The 18210-nt window shown below is 36.0% G+C and overlaps 1 protein-coding gene across 10 annotated transcripts in view; it reads left to right on the plus strand.

The window, feature by feature from the left end:
• DGKB (diacylglycerol kinase beta) overlaps positions 1-18210 on the plus strand; it is a 488212-nt gene that overhangs the window by 247976 nt on the left and 222026 nt on the right. For all 10 annotated transcript variants that reach the window (XM_068152503.1, XM_068152502.1, XM_068152504.1 and 7 more), the window contains 3 exons: positions 991-1107; positions 5529-5602; positions 12494-12568. In XM_068152503.1, coding sequence (XP_068008604.1) covers positions 991-1107; positions 5529-5602; positions 12494-12568 — 266 coding nt within the window. The remainder of the gene's footprint in view (positions 1-990; positions 1108-5528; positions 5603-12493; positions 12569-18210) is intronic.

Genomic DNA, 18210 nt, shown 5'->3' on the forward strand with positions numbered 1-18210 from the left:
CTAAGGATGAGGTAGATTTGGCCTGCTGTGGAGATTGAATGGTAGCATTTAATGAACTGCTTACTGAGTGCAGTTGTAGGGGGTGCAAGAGTCCTTCATGATCCTTTCTGGTGCATCAGCTTTATGCCAGCCCATTCCCCTGACTGGTTTAAAGCCTTGCACTTGCAAAGCGAGAAAAGTAACTGGGGTGCAGTTGGGATCGAGGACATCTGCTGTAGGAATTTATGGTGCATTTTTGTACCATACTAAAAGGGAATGCTAGGTGAAGTTTATAAACAGAATAAATGAGATACAAAAAGTAAGGACATTTAAAAAAAAAGTATTTATTTTTGCTGAAATAACCTGACAACAGTTGGAAATACGTTCATAGGAATATTTTGCTAAGCTTTCCTCTTTCAAATAACCATCTGATTGTGCTGTGTATCAGCATTAAAAGTTGCCAACAACATAGAATCTTTCGTGTTTTCGGTTTCTTTCTGATACAAAATACATATTTTATAAAAAGCCACTTAGCCAGTTGATGATGGTACATTTAGTGAAGGTATATTTTGCCAAAGTGGTGAAGTACTTCTGAGAGATGCAACTTTTGCTAGTAGCTGGATTAAATTTTGATGAATGACTGATCTCTTAGCAATGTGCTTTTTAAACAATCAAGTATATTGTGTGATTTGCTTTCACGTTTCAGAATGCCAATGCCAGATTATCTTTTCATATCGTTGCATTAATTTGTGTTGTGACTGCACACTTCTCATCTATCTATTGGCTAGTCATTATGGAATGTCCAGGCACATAGATAGATGTTATGTGAAGTGGCCAGACGATATGTAATAACTTGACTGAGACCTCATTTTCATTAAAGCAGAATCTGACATTACTCTCTAGTTAAAAAAAAACAGAAACAAAACTTGATAGAGCCACAATTTCATTATAGTTGTATAGCACTAGAGAATATGTTAAAATGTTCCATTCTCTCCTTTTCTTTTTTTCAAGGAAAGACAGGCAACAGTGAAAAAAGAGAAGAGTTGCCCTCAGCAAATGAATAAACTGGCAGAACGCAACAAAATGCAAAGAGCAAATTCCGTCACTGTAGATGGACAAGGTCTTCAGGTGTGATTATTGTTATTTTAAGGAGATGCTTGTAGGTATAAAGAGAATGATAGAGTGAGAAATCTTTTAAGTGAAACATTTTCTATGCTTTCACCCTTCTAATATTTCACTTTCACGTATTTATAAATACAGTAGGTAAATTCTGCCATTTCTGTGAGAATTCTGCAGTGCAAATCTGCTTCTTGTCTGGTTGGTAGGATTTCCTAAGACACTAAGGAGGAAAGAAAACTGGCTCTAAACCACTTGTATTGTGGGGTCAAGCTGAACTCAGTTATTTGTCATGCAGCATTGTGCGAATTTACCTTATAAAAGTTTACTGTTCTGATGTAAAATTCAAGGATGTTATTTTTCCAGGTATTTCCAAGCAGGGTATTTGGCACATCAAAAATAAGAGTGGAGAGAAGCAAGGTGTTTTCATTAATAGCAATATCTAGAGGAAAAAATGAGTTTTTCGTGCTTGGAAGAAAACTTGTACATGTGATGAGCTAGTGTTATTTTAGGGAGGGTATGAGGCATGCCAGAATTTCTACCTGAGCTGTTTGACTTTTTTTCTCTTGAAATATGAGTAGATTTCAGTAAAATCAATGTTCACATATACGATGCTGCTCCTTTATTTCCTCAGGAGTTAAGTGATCATCATGATAATGATGTGATAAGCATTTACTATACATTGTTGACTGTTCTCTATATCTTTTTATGTGTTGCAGTTGAGATTCATGAAACTGTAAAACGTTTCATTACCATATATCAAATGCTGTATACCTCATAATTTTTTTATTATATACCTTATTGTGTCAGAATAAAAAGACTTATTTTATTGGTTACTGAAACATCCTTGTTATGGATTTCCCTCCCCCCACAAAAAAAGGAGGGGGAATTAAAAAAAGTACAAAAAAAGCACCAAAAAAACTGCACCAAGCAAAAAACCAAACCATAAGACCAAACAAACTGCACCAAGCAAAAAACCAAACCATAAGACCTATGCTGTTGCATGGTCTGTTGATGGTCTGGTAAGATATTACAGTGATCATTATATATGGTTTTCAGTGCTTTTTTCTTGTGCTTAACCATCCTCACAGTCTACACTGTTACCCTGAGCACATGTGACAGAGCATGAAGCAAGAAGGCTAAAGTTTTTGTTGACAGAAAACTCAAGTTCTGTCTGATCAGTCACAGTGGGACTAACAGACTCGTGCTTAAAGAAGCACAGAACAAGAGTTTTCTAACTTTTGGGTGATGTCTGTTCAATTCCAGTGAGCCCAGCTGCTAGATAGAGGAGCATTTCTGGAATCTCCTTTCAGTAGCAGCCCCATGTATCATTATGAATTTGTGCTGTGGTTTTTTGTTTTGTCCAAGCACTGGATTGCTTATGCTCATAGTATATTTTAAGACATTTTTCCCACTCGTGCAAAACAGTGCCTGGGATATTGTGCCTGGTCTGTTCAGAATAGCACCACTGACTCCTGCACACACAATCTTACAATTTCTTTTTTCAGGTAATTAAGATATTAGATTTTTCTGTAAGTTTCTTGATATGATCCAAAATTTCTGTTCTATCTTCTCTTTCCATGATGAATCTAAAGCCTAGAATTCATACTTTCTTTTATTTATTATTGCTTGAGGAGGAGAGAATAAAAGAGTGAGTACTAAGATTGTAAAAATTATTGAATGGATTTTTTGAAGTGCTTGATATTACTCTGTAATGCCAGATTTATAATGGTAGTGCATGATGAAATAGTGCTAAACATGGTGATAACATTTGAAATAATTTCCAGTGATGACCCTGATTATACTGTGGTGTTTGTTTTTCACTGTGGGATAAAACTGATTTTGAGTAAGAGGAATCCATCTTAGCAATTCTTGAATTTTTGATCAGTATCAACGATAACCTGATCATCATGAAGGCTGAGTGGATCTCAAAGGGTGCTGTAGTGGAAGACTGTGATCAATGAGACTTTTAGAGTTGGGTTTTTTTCACTTGCATAATTCACTTGTATAACTATTTCCACAGAGGTGTAAGATTCCATAAATATAACTGGTAATTAATGTTAATATTTTGCCCAAAGATGGTCTGGAGCAAAAAAAAAATGAAGTATGCAGCTGATCAATGTGCACTAGTTCAGTTCTGCCATATCTGGCTCAAGCATGTTACTTTGATTCTAATCTTCTGATTTTGTTGGCATGGTTTCATTTTAACATGATCCTGAGTAGAACAAGGAAAGGATTTTTGTGACTTCTTTTGAAACCTCTTTTAATTCAGAAAGCTTGATCTTTATGTTAATTGCAGTTATTTGTGATACTCAGCAAATCTTCATGCTAGTCCTGTTGGACCACTGTTGCTTAAGCTATATGTAATTGGTCCACCGCTTTTCTCCCTTTCCCCCAGTTTTAAATCACTTGTCCAATAACTTCATAGAAATTGCCTTTAAATCAAGCTAGATTAAGATTCGATAAAGTTCCCCGATTTAGTTGACATTTTCAGTTGCATTATTTAAAGAGAGAACTTATTTTGGAATCAAGTAGAGTACAAACTGGTTGATAGGTTTATGTATTTTTATTATTTGTGCTGGTCCTAAGCTTTCCACTTGTAATAATGTGGTCATGCTTTGAAATAAATTGTTTTAAATAGAAATAAATTCCTTGTTTAGCTTCTGTAGAGAAAGGTTTCAAGACCAAACCTTCCTTCCATCAGACAGCAGTGAGCAGATAACTTAGTGGCATTGGAGATCTGCACGACTTAAAGACAATTAATCATAGTTATGCACATTCATCTTACTCTTTCTAGCTAACCAGCATAATGATCAGGATTATTATTTCTAATTAGAGGAAGTAATAGATCATGTATAACCTTAGGATGAGTCTCATTAATTAACCTGCGTCCTAAGGGATTTCAGTAGGTAGTCCATCTCTGTCACAACGAGCACCATTGGTTTACACTTAGTTCACAGGAACAAACATCATGGGAATTGGCTAAATAACTAAAATTGATTTTAAAAGTAGATAAAAATTAAATATGTGACAAACTTTAGTATATCCTGCAAATTTGATATATGTTTCAACATACAGCACTTCACTGTGCCAGAATGTGATAACTGGGTTGGTTCTATGCGAGGCTTCATTCCACTGAGCTTGCTGAAGGTTTTCATGATTTGTTGTATGTATTGGAACAGATTTGGATCCACTGCTTGTGAAGTTATGGATGAAGCTGACACACTAGTGCCTGACACTACTAGGAGAAGAGTGCTTTTAGATGGCTTTAGGATTATGGGCCTATGTTTCTAGGATGCCTGTAAGATTTCTTAGCCATCATGTTTTTCAGATTCTATTTTAAATTACATTTTATGAAATCTTCAGCTGAAAAGATTTTGTTATTTCAGGCATAAGTATTTTGAGCAAGAGCTTTCAATGTGTCATTTTGGAACAGAGACAATCTAAGCTTCATCTCTGAAGTTGTAAATGCATGCCTTTGGAGGTGTTGACTTTGAGTTCTTAATATGCCTTTAAACATTCTGGAATTGATATGTGTCTAAAGGTGGTAATTTTAAATACAAATAGTCTAGCTTTATCATTTAAACCCAGGTATTAGAGAGAGATCATCTGAAAGTTTTTATGTTCTTCAAGTCTATGGAGCAAAGACAGCGACCATGCACATCTTACAGTATCTGAGAACACATGCTAGCATTATTACTTAGAAGGAAGATGTTAGTTTGTAAAGCTAAACATTAATTTGAACCTGTAAAACTTTTCCAAACACAAAAGAGTTTAAAAACATGGAAGAGTTAGGGTTAGGATTAGATATTATGTCTGTGAGTATATGCTCCTCTCCATTCTTTTCCTCAGGCTTGCCTTTTTCCCATGTTTCCTTCTCTACTTTTTGAAGTTTTTCAGCTTTCTAAGCTGTTTAAAAGAACTCATTGTTATGGTTGTTCAAATTATAAAAATGTGTGATTTCATGGCACATCAAACCTTGTAGATTTCTGTAGTTCAAAATAAAAATCAAAAGTTATTACATGAGGTTTAAATTTCAAATGTGGCTTTTCTAGTGGAGTATCGGTTGCTCTGTACAAATCTTCTCCTAGCTTTTTCCGTAGGAAATTTCTATCAGACTCAGTCATGCATTTCTTGCATTTAAAGTTTTCCTTTCTCTTGCTGGATATCAATATTTCAATGGAACTAAAAGTTGAAAATGGCATTGCAGCTGCAAGACAGACAGCATTAAAAAAAAAACACAAAAAAAAGTTGCTTGCAATTTGTGGCAAATTAATGAAGTGAGGATTATTGCAAATTATGGAATTGCTTCCAGCTGGATTACATAGCATAACATAGAGTTTGCATTAAGCTTTTTGTTTTCTGTCTACTATAGGGAAAAATGAATGCAACACACAGCATTAATGAGTGGCTGTGTTATTCCCTTCTTTTAGATCACTCCAGTTCCAGGCACTCATCCACTTTTAGTTTTTGTCAATCCTAAAAGTGGTGGGAAACAAGGAGAAAGGTAAGGTTTATTTTCTCTCTTTTTTTTTTCCCCTTCCCTTTTTCTCTTTTCTTATGTCTGTGGCATATTTAAAAAATGAATGTTAAAAGTTTGTGTTTTACAAGAAATCCAACCTTTTATACTGTCAGGCCTCACGTGAAGATCCTATTGCCCTGTTTAGGAGAGGTACACACTAGAATATAGTTGTAAATTCTGCTGTCAAAAACAGGAATGAGTTCTATATCATTTCCTGTCAGCACAAATAGTTATACTCAGTGTGTCATTTTGTGTGATCTGCATGAAATGTAAGTTGCTCTGTTTTCCTTTGACATTTTTAAGTTGTAAAAGTTTTGGTTTAATCTCTGTAAGAAATATGCAGGCAGGCCAATAACTTAAATTTGGAATAGTAACCATTTTCCGTCATATTACTTGCCTTTCAGTGATTTAGTATGTAGACTCTCCAGTCTCTCCATAGGATTTCCTACAAAGAAACCTTCACCTTTGTGTAGATGTGAAGCATTCTAACAATGCAGTCACCCATGCTTAAGCACATGAGTAATTTTATGTACCAGTAATTGCATTGTTTTACATTTAAAATGCCAAAGTTTGTTTAAATGTTAGTGTATCAGAGACATGACAAAAGAGAGGTAAGAGCCATTCTCCTACTCTGTCCTTCATGCTCAAGCATTGATGCTGAATTAGTCCCACCCAGAGCATACCCTTCAGATTGTGTTTCACAATCACAGGTGCTAACAAAATGGCCATTTTTGACCATCACATGAATCCCCGGATTTTTATGGTCTATATTACCATGTGTGAGTGTTATAGTTTACCTTTCAGTTCTTGTAAAAGGTTGTGGTCTTTTGGCCAAGATCGCTCTGAAGATGACACCTGTGAATATTGGCTGATGTGATACCCAAAAAACCAAAAGGAGGGATCCAGTGTGATTATTCTTAAACCTAGGAACTGAGCAAATAAACTGCCAGTGGGTCATCTTTCCCTAGCTCTTCCCCACAGCCTCCATTAGATCACTTCTTTTGAACAGTGTCCCTTTAAGTAAACTGATGAAATCTTGCAGAGTAGATGTTAGGGTAATTCTCATTGCTGAAGAACGCTTAACCAAAACTTGTATTTGAAGGCCTTTGAGAGAACAGGTTATCATTTAGGAGAATTATGTAATTTCTGGACTGGTATACCTTGATACTAGCAATGCCAAGAATGCTAGTTGTGTCAAAGGTAGTTAGTGATCTAAAACATTAAATCTAAGCAGTTTCAAGAATGTGCTTTGCAAACACAACAGAACAATATGATCAATCCTGAGCATTCGCATTCCAGACACAGTAGCAGTGTGAGGTAGCCCTGGTCATCTGTGCAGTCAAGGGCATTGTGGAAGGTAATACACTAGCACATTTTTATAGTACTGGTATGAAATGAGCAGATCAGGGATCTGGTCTGGAATAGTGTAGGTGAGAGGCAGGTTAGAGAGCTGCACTTACATAGCAGCTTGAAACAATTTCATGACATGCTGTTTCACAGCTTTCAGTTCCCAGCTCATAATTGGTCTCAAGTCTTACTGTCTGAATGGGCTTAATGCACAAGGGATGTCATTTAAGTGTTACATATTCTCAAAGGCAAAAGCAAGTTTAAAACCTGATCCCCTTCCCAAGCCCCTGTTCCTATTCACACCTTGCAGTCTGACACTTCTAAGTGTATGTTAACACAACTGTTGCTGAGGCCAAGCAGATCACAGGAATGATTTGAATTTAAAAAATAATGCCTTACGCATGCTTTGTTCACTGGAACCATTACCTAGAAGCATCATTACACAGTGAAGTGCATAGAATGAGGGCAGCCACCAACAGTTGAGTATAGTGAAGTATGAGAACCTCTTAAATTGGCTTTGATACCACACAAAATAAATTGTTGAATTGCATATGAATGTGTCAAGGTTGCACTCAATATTTCTGTGTGAGGAGCAGCACGTCAAAAGGTTAACTGCATAATCATATAAACATATCTCAAGTCATTCGCCAGCTAGAGATAATATTGCATGGTTAGATCTAAAAACTAGGTTCACAAAGGTTTTAAAAAAGTCCACATATGGACTATTTAATGAGAAGGGCTTTACCCTCTACCCTCTGCCTTTTAGGTGTTAATGTTTCATATCCAGTAGCATAATAATTTATTTTTTTAAAGGCTGTTAAGGGTCCATATTAGCTCACAGATGTAATCTAAGGGATGAAGACTTTTGGAAAGAAAAATAGTATTTTCCTTTTTCACTTTTCCTCTTTTTTATCTGGCTGCTCTGCGATCAGTAACCAGAAAGAAGAATCTCGTCTTTCCCTGTGCCGGTTAACGTATTGTGAGAAGTAAAATCACAGGACACTTGAGGGCATAAATAACTTTGCAGAATACATAGTTGTGGTGATTCAAATCAGACTTTTTATTGTAGTGATTTTGCAACATGGTCAGGTATTGAAAGGGTAGGAGTAGAGGATAGACTGTAAAAAATAGCAAAACCAAAAATTCCACAGCAATGATTGAAAAAAAAAAAGCCCCAGAACCACCTAGGTTTTTGTTGATGAGAATTTCATTACCTTGTCTCATTCAGATTAAGGTGATCTTTTTCTGAAAAAGTTATTCCTAGGATTTTCTGTGTTTAGGAGATCACAGTGAATGAAGTTATGATTTCTAATTGACTTTCATTGAACACAGAAAGGTTATTGCAGATACTGTCAAGACTCCAGTGTTCCCACAGTTCCCCGTATGAGATTTTATACCTTGCCATATGGTAACCCAGCCCATTTCATTGCCCTTATACTTGGAGAGTGTATTCATCCATCTGACAATCAGTTGAATAAATGCACTCCCCCAGTAATACTGTCATTTCCTTTTGTATTTTGCAACTGTTTTTCAAATGGGTCAAATGCAAAGGGAAAGAACTGAAGATCAATTTAAGGTGGAAAAAGTGACGTTGAGCTTTGAATGTTGGAACAGAAGGGCAGTGGGAAACAAAAGTATGTGTAGAAAAGCTGCATTCGGAACACAAAAATGCTTTCTCTACAACCATATCTAATTACCTTATCAATATGTTTCAAAACTTTGATTCTTGTTAGAAAGACAAAGTTTTGCAAAGTGTGCAGTGATAAATATGTTTGTCTGAGGTTTCTCTCGTAAAAGCCAATGCTATGACTTTCAAATATAATTGCAAAATAAAGCACTATGAAAAATAAGCTAGTTATACTTCTTAATGGAGAGATTAATACTCATTATCCATCACCTGAGACACAAATGCATCTAGTTATTTGGACTTGAATTATTTAGTCCAATGGATAATATTATGTTTATAATAAAATAGAACAAAAATGTAATGTTTATTAATAAAAAGTAGTAAATTAGAAGTGAAGTTGATGAATTGATGGTTGTTTCACACACCAAAAATTGGTTTTAATTAAGCATGAGATTAGATAGGAATTCAGCAAACACAGTCAAGTGTCTTCCTCAGGCTGTATCACAGTGGTTACAGTGTGATTCTTATACAGTGTTTTCAGTGATTGTACCTAATGGATAGGTGTGGTTCATTTAATCAGCAGAAAATTGCACTATGTTCATTACATCCTAGGGCTAACAGTCCTCTGTGTGTTTAAGATCTGACTAATCAAGACATCAGCTTTCAATAATCTCCACATGGAATGTATATGTTTAGTGCATCACTGACAAAACGGTTTCTTTAAACAGAAACAATATACAAGCGTGTAGCACTTCTAAAAAAACTTCAGTTAAGGGTAGTGTTTCTAACGTAAGAGTCCTTGTAAATCATGCTGTTGTTTTGCCATACTCATTACTTTGTTTTCCACTTCCCTATTTTCCAATTTATTTGCCCGACCAGCAGGTGAGTTTAAACAATGTTTCCTTGACAAATGTGCGGTTGGATGCACTGGAGATCAGCTTCCGTACGCTGACGTTTCCTGCTGACTCCATGTTCACTGCCTGTGCAGTACAGGTTGATATCTTTGACCTTTGTTGTTTTCAAATAACTTTGGTTCATAGTGGCTCTTCACTTCTACTCTCTGATTAATCTGGTGTTCTAAACTTTCATTTAGCTTTGAGATAAAATATAGAAGCAATTTGAAATTATCTTTTTCAATTGTTGTATATCTCAGAGAGAAGATCACTCTTAATTTTTGGGAGGAATTCTTGTCTTGTTTCTTCTCTGCTGTTAGAGCAAAATGAAGCCTATACTGTGTCTTGAATGGTCACTTCCTAGATGACTAAAAGTGTATCCCCTAGTTGGCAGAAGGCATTGCTATGGCCAGATTTTTCCCTGTGTAGTCAACTTCACTGACAGCTTTGAATTGCTACTGGGTTTCTGTCTATTTCTTTTGTCTCTCTAAAAGAATGATCTTATGAATTGAGAAGATAGCTCAGTCTCACTCAGTGCAGGGGGCACTCGAGTATTTTTTTTCAGGGGCAGAGCTGTTTGAGGATATCCTCAGCCCTTCTGGCCACTCCTGTAATTTTCTGCCTCCTCAGTTATGCTAGACAGCTATTTTGAGGTTTTTATGAGATCATGGATGTAATTTCAGTGAAGGGGGGAGGAAATAACAATCCGGAAACTTTTCTGAGGGTATGCATTTTAAGTTGAATCTGTTTAGTTTTCCAGATCACAGAATAACCCTGCAAGTGGTTACAAAAGCACAACTGTTTGTTAATAGATTGTGTTGAGACTGTGTTGACTGTAAGATGTCAACTGCCAAATGGAGGTGGCAGTGACAAGTGGTAATTTCATGAACTGACTTGGTTTATGAAATTTCATTTCATCACAAAAAGCTGTCCTCTGGGGCATTACCCGTGGTTTTGTCAGCACATATCTCCATTCACAAGGAAACCAAGTGCAATTCCTTTCTTACCTGTGGAAGTAAGATATTCTGAGACATGTCAGTATCAGTCAGCTGTTTGGTACTGGGCTAAACTGCTGTCCATTTCCTCACCTTGAGTGTGTTAGATCTAGTTACAGTTTGGTGTGAGGGTAAACATTTATAGACAGTTTCTGTCGCTTTGGTGGTTCATTTCCATTCATAGGTACTCAAATAATTTGCAATTTTCACACAGGCTAGCATACATAAATATGATACAAAAACTTAAAGCATGATATGTTAATTTCCATGAATCAGGATAGAATGCTTATCAGATATTGGTGTTCAATTGCTACCAATTAGCGATAAGCACTGAATCAAGTATGATTCCACGTAATCATTTTATTATTGCAGGTGGTCTTCTTGGTTTTGCTTGGAGACACCTAGCTCCTTTATTAAGAAGGCTTTTACAGCATCTCACTGATAACCTGACAATACTGTTGTGAGTGTAGGTAACGTTGAGTGTGTTGTCTAGTATGAAATGTTTAGACAAATAACTTCTAAGCATGTAGGACTTCATAACATTACTGTTCTTGAAATTCTTATGATCAGCTCTGCAAATTAAGATAGCACCCTTAACCAGCTTAAATCCTATATGCCACTGAGAAGCAACTTACACTTACCAATTAGAAAATTAAAAGTGGCATAGTTTTACATTGATAAGATGCTGCAAGTGAAAAAGTATGCTGTGGTATAAAACCACTGTCAAATGTTTGATTTAATTGTCTTCACTGTGGTTGACAGTGATGTGTGCATGCTGGCAAAGTGAAACTAGTCATGTCACATTGACTTTTTCTGTCAGGAATGGCATCAAGAATAGATAGTGTGACTGTGATTCAATACAATGCTCTATGAAGAGAACTGATATCACTAAATAATCGAGAAATTAAGAAAATGTGGGCAGCTTTAGAGATAATTATAAATGTGCTCGAATTTGGTATTCTTACATCCTTGTCTTCCACATAGCCTGATAAATTGTGATTTACCATTAACAAAATGAATTGTTGAGTGTACACATGTGCACAGTTTTGTTTTACTGAATTTGAAAATGTGGGCATTTTAACTTCAAATTCAGTTCTTATTATGCTCCTGTTTTATTTAAGGCAGTAGAAAATAAGGAAGAGAAAGGGTTTCTATTTTAAACTATTGCATAGGTCTCAGGTATATATTTATTCGTTCTGTGCTCCAGCTCTTTCATGTGCTTTCTTGTTTCTGTGTAATAAATGAAGCAGCTAATACACCGTAATCAGTGTAGGAAATTACATTTCTAATGTTTGTAATGAAGAAACAAAATGTCATATTTTTAAGACAAGTAACCTCAAATTTATAAAGGCCTTTTTTTTTATATACCTTTTTTTAAAGAAGTGTATGCAAATGGGATCTATCATGGGTAGGACAATGCTTTTCATCCTGTATCAATAAATTGCTTCCTATTACTCAGATAATTTAAAAATATGTGTGATTGTAAGTAAAACAATGCTTTTTGAATGCTTTCAGGTTTTTTTCTCATTCAAATATAATCCAAAGGAGAAGTAGTTTACAATAGATTTGCTTTCTCAGAATGTTGTTTAGCCTATGTGTAAATTTTGGTGGGTAGCAAAGCCAATTTGACTTACAATTAATTATAGCAATAAATTTCAGGAATAGGTCTCTCCTTTACCAGAGTGATTTTAATAGGAACCAGTGTGCTTTTTTTGACTCACCTTTTCTTTTCTCACTGTACCTCCTTATCCTATTTTTTTATGCCCATATCCCACATTTGAACTGTAGATTGCTTGTAGCACTTCTGTCTGGATTTTATGCCCACAATACACTGCATGTATGAATTATAATTGCTATCTTCAAACATTTGATTATTTTTTGTTATAAATGAGTACCTATGATTCAAATAATTATAGTGCATGTTAGCTTCTTTAATTATTTCATTTGATAGGTTTAACAAAAAGTTCCAAACATGTAAGTAAATATTTTCTACTTGTCTCTTTTACCTCTTCAGAATTTATAGAAAATTTCAGTACCTTTTAAATCCTCGTCAAGTTTATAGTCTTTCTGGAAATGGACCAATGCCAGGGTAAGTCTACAGTTAATGTTATTACCAGGAACTCATTTAATAAAATGCTACATAATCAAATGAACAGACTGAGGCACATATAGCATGTTTTTCAATGCATCAACACTGCAGACCTCTGAATGTCTGCAGAAATTTACAGATAGTATTTGTTTACAGGTATAAATGAAACTACATACCGTTTGCTTTACTGATAAACATGCAGTACTCTGTAAGAACTGTGGGATAAATTTCTCTCTCTTCATGGCTTTTACTGCTATATCAGCAATCAGTTCATGACTGGGTTGCTTTGAGGTTACAAATATCAAGCAGCCTCAATGATGCACTTGCAGGAGGCACACTTCTACTTAAGCGCATGCATGTGTATCCATGTAATATATATATGTGTGTGTGTATTATAGATATGTATTCTTATGCATGTCAAATATAGAATATTGTTTCAAATTACAGTTGCTGTGCACTGCTTAACAGTTCCATAATCTTGGGGATGTAGTGGGCAGAAAAACACTGGACAGGCTATATTATGCTGGCAGTGACTTCTTACAGGGACTGAAGCGTGTTCTGAACCAGGTAGTGTTGCAGTCACTCACCTAATATACTTCTTCCATGATTCTTCCTATTTTCATTCATGTGAAAACAGGAGAATCCAGTATATTCACTACCAACTCCTGCCTCCTGAAATTGTCTCCTTTTCAAGTACTGTGTACTTTGGTAGTGGAGAACAGACAGACAGAACATGTAGTATGTGTATCATTTTGTGTACATTGGATATTATTTAGTTATGTCACTGATACTTGGAATTTTACATCATTGAGAAGAATTGCAGAAGGGTTTTAGCAGATACATGTTCACTGAAAGAAAGTTTACACTGTTTGAATACTTCCTTTTTATAACCTTCAGAGTTTATACTTTTTTTTTTAAATACTTTTTTGGTTTATACTTGTGTTTTGTTTTTTCTTTTTAACTTGGAGGAGAACAAATTTGAGGCAGACACAGACACAGTTTGTACCTTGCAAAGTTGTATTCCAATTGTCACAGATATATTATTGAAAAGAATATAGAATAGAATAGAATAGAATAGAATAGAATAGAATAGAATAGAATGAATAGAATAGATGTTCTGATAGTTTCTGTGGTACTTTTGGTTTTAAGGCCCAAATATACAGGAAGCTGTTCTCTCTTAAAACCATTCTGTATTAGCTCTCAGTTCATTTATTTTGTTAGACTTGGGATGTGTATAGCATTGATGAAAGTAAAAGAAGATTGGACACAGTCCTTTTCAAAGTTAAGATTTTCAGGATATCTTGTAGTATGGGATGGTTAACGTGCAACCAGCAGAATGGTGCAAAACCTGCTCAAGAGATGCAACTAATTACATACATTATTTCCTTCATGCAGGTAATTTTATCCTCTACCTGAATTCTAACGTTGTTTTCTTGCTCAAATGGTCTTTTTTGTTTGTATTTTGTTACACTAGTCTTGAAACACATGGAAAATGTAAGTAGTATTAGTCCATAGAGGAAGTAGATGAGAAAAATTGCAGACACTTCTTTCTGGAATTTATAAGAAATTTCAAATGAGACCAAACTAGTAACCGATATTGTTTTACATACATTATAATAAAAATGCTATATTAGAGATGTAGTTGATGTATGTTAAAACAACTGTGATATTCTTGCTCAAATTCGTGTTACTTTACTGAAACTTTCTTTCATAAACAGAATAAAATCAAACAGTCAAACCCCCAAACTGAAATAAAATCAAACCCCACTTTCTGTCTGCATTTCTGTCCGCTACTGACTTCCAACTTTCATGTACCTTGTGATGCAAAGAAAAATGTATTTTAAAGCAGAAGCACAAGAGGGCAGTGTTAAGTTCAAACTGAAACCCTGCGCTGAAGTGATTTAAACTTGACTCTTTCAAATGGGACAGGTTTTTTTAATACAATATTTTCTATTTCTTTTCCTGTACGGAATCAAAATAGTTTTAGTTCAGAGTTGCTTTGAAGAAATTTCTAATTAATTTTCAAACACACTGCATTTTATTAAGCTTATTTTGATATTTATTTTTTTTTCATTCCACAAAAAGGAATAATCTCAAATTCCCAGTTTATCTCCTGCCATCACTTCTTGCCTCTAGCAGTATTATAAAGGCTGCATATAATTTGTCCCTCAAGTGAGCAGTTGCATAAACTCTGTATTTCACTTATCAGTCCTTGTTTCCCTTTCTGCAAGGGCTGGATTGCCTAATAAAACCTGCCCATCCATCCATTCATCCATCCACTCACTCATCCATCTCTATAATGTCATTTACACTGATTGTCAATCAAAATGCTACATTTATTTAATACTGCCATATGTGTCATTTATATTGAAATGGAACAGAGTGGGGGATGGTACAGCACAGGGAAAAACAAAACTGTTCTTCATACCTGTCGCTGCTATTTAGTGGATAGGGATTAATATAATGTGTATTTATTTTAAAGCATCTATGATTATTGTAGTACACTTTAATTGGGTATCTTTTGAGGTATTTTTTGGTTTGAATACTGATTTCAGACATGTTTGCTCAACTTATAGAACGTTTTGTATTATCAAGGTAAAACGTGCATGTTGCTGGTAGAGCCAAGCTGTCTGCTTTAACCTACATGGGCTGCTGTCATCAATGAAGAAGATAACATTCACAAGTTTTCTAACTTGAGTTCCAGACATCTGTGCCTGCCATGATTAAGTATTTACAGTTCATTTCTATGAAAACTCTAAGTAGCCCATGTTTAGATCACAGAGACAAAGGCAAGAGAAATAGAAGACCAATAAAACCCTAATTCTTAGGGGAGTTGTGAAACCATTGTATGTTTCGTTGAAAAAGCCAACAGTTCAATCACTAGGCTTTTCATTCTTCTCTTCCATGGGATAGCCATGTTCTTTCAGAGAACTGTGTTGAAATAAGGGCTCCATACAGACCTGAGCTGGAACAAGGTTAAAATAATCTTTGTTCAGATGAGGAAGGGCCATATTTGAATTTCTTTGAAATCTGGAAATACCACATTTCATTTTTCTGTTCAGTCCTCTCCCTTAAAAAGAAGCTAAAAAACAAACCCAACCCAAAACAACAAAAAAACTCCAAAGCAACCTTCCCCCCAAACCAACAAAAAAACCCACAAAAAACACCCAAACCAACCCAACCAGCAAACCAAAGAAAACCAAAACGCCCCACCAAACTAAAGAAAGTTACAACCCACCTTCTCATAGTATCAGTTATTGTGCACTTTTTAAATGAAGATGCTACTGTGTAGCAGGTCAACAGAAAAATACTTTGAACAAGTTTACAATGAGTTTTAGTATTGATATCTCAATGTGCAATTACTCAAGTGGATGTGTCACCTGCTTCCATAATGGATGGGATGTTACTTGGAGAATTGTAGGGACAGAAACAAGGATGCTTCTTGTAGCTTCTTAGCATGCCTAATCTAAGGTAATTGAAGCTGTTTATGTCACTGTTTACATACATGATCTATATAAAAATATGTTCATGATGCAAATAAATGGCACTACAGCTGACACTGTGATATTGATTCCTTTCCAACAACGGAAACTGACCTGCTGCGAGGTATGAGCATCAAGGAGCTCTCAGCCGAATGGCAACAGTACACTTTAAACACTGGTGTAATAATTAATGGTTTAGACATTCTTTATTTGGGAGTAGAGAGATATGGGTGAGATGGAGAAATCCTGGAAGCTCAGCAGCTGAACTCAGGCATAAAAGGTACTCCACAGTTACAGACTGCTACGGTTAACAAAGTGACGTGAAAATTGCCAGGCTGATACATTGGGTAATTTGTGCCTAGCACCTGTGTTTCTAGCCTTGAAAAGAGTTTCCCTGTTTGGTTGTTATATCTCTATAGGAGTCTTCTACTTCTGACAACAACTGTTATTGTGGATTTAATGATCTTGAAGAATCTGAAATTCAGTTATTGTTCACCTCACAGAGAGGTAAATAATAGCTGGATGAATAGCAGTTGAGCTACAGACCCACATGACTCTGTAGAGAGGTCACCATTTTGCAGAGGTTTTGTCCCTCTGAAAAGGCTCCCATTCCCTTAACTCCATTTGAAATCTAATTTGTGTTATTTTTTTCTTCTATGTAGACATTATATCCACAAAAGGTATATTTCTTTGTAACTGCCTTAAGCATTTAATTTGGAGAGTATGTATTTTTTTTTTTAATTCTATCTGCAAGTTTCTCTCAACAGGCTTTTTAAATCTTACATTCTGCCCACTTAACAGCCAGGCTGAATCCCTACAACTTACTCTGCAATTTTGTTGGAAATATACAGCACCTGGGCCTTTATAACATCACAAAGCAATAGGCCTATTTTGAAAATTACACTATTTTCCCTGATTATTGGGATTGACTGCTAGAGCATTTCTTTGCTGTTGGACCTTTGGAATATCCAGAGTATTCTGGGAAGACATGCACCAGGAAAAATTAGGCAATAATAAGTGCATAGTTATTTTCTCCTGAGCAAAACCTTGAACCTGTTCTGTATTTCTTGGGACTAATTACATTTTTGCCAAAGGATGGCAAAGCAAACCATGGTGGCTTTGTTGTGCCCTAGTTATTGAAATTACTGTTGTGCACCATGAATCAGTCGTACATAGAACTCAGTAAGTCTTCACATGTGAAACTTAAACCTTGGGTTTGGACATATATTTTAAACAGCTGTTTAATAATATTTTTACTTATATGGCATCTGTGGTGCTTGCTGTATACATAGCAAAGTATTTAAATACTGTAAATATCACCAATTTCCACTCCTGTCTCAGTCTAGACTGCCAAAGATGTGAGCCAGATTCATTCACCTCTCTCATAACCAGTGTAATTGTTCAGTAGTCAGTTTGCCACACACAGCCTTTGTCTGAAATCTGTTTTAAAAGCCTCTGCCACATCCTTTAGCCTAATGTCTTGGTCCGGAGAGGGAAAGAGACTCAGTTCTTTTGAATATTCCCATGTTGTGAAATTACAGGCACAAACGAGGCCAAATTATCAACAGCTAGACTATTTATTACATAAATAAAGTGGATGGATCAGAAGGGGAGAGAGAGAAAATAGAGAGGGAGAGAGAGAAGAGAGAGAGAAGAGGAAAGGAATTATATTACTACACCCCTCACCCCCCCCCCCCCCCCCCCCCCGAGACCGTTTGAGTCTGTGGAGAAAAGGTGCTGCAGGAGATAGTGGGTCTGTAGAGAAAGGGTGCTGAGGCTTTGGCTGTAGAAGAGATGTGGTCCTCTGGGCAGCCTCTTCAGCTCCATGAGCTGCAGCAGGCGGATCTTAGGACACAGAGAGAGGGTTCGGCTTCTTCCAGGCTCCATGATGTTATTTTTCCTCTCCTGGTATTCTCTCTGTTTTCCTTCTCGGCAGCATTGTCCTTCTCCTGTGTTTCTTCATCTGTGTTTTTGGTTCTGTGTTTTTGGTTCCATGTTTTTCTTCTTCTGAGCCAGTAGTTGCTCAAGTCTTTTATATAGCTTTTAGTCCTTAGGTATGTGTCCAAGTATTGTCCCTCAGGAAATCAAGGGCCAGGTGGTGAATCCATTGTCTCACCATCCTCCCTTTCCAGGGTACTTGGTGGGTGGAGATTATCTTGT

Source organism: Melanerpes formicivorus, unplaced genomic scaffold, assembly GCF_026170545.1.
Source record: "Melanerpes formicivorus ecotype bairdi unplaced genomic scaffold, bMelFor1.0.p_v2 SCAF_23, whole genome shotgun sequence".
NCBI lineage: Eukaryota > Metazoa > Chordata > Aves > Piciformes > Picidae > Melanerpes > Melanerpes formicivorus.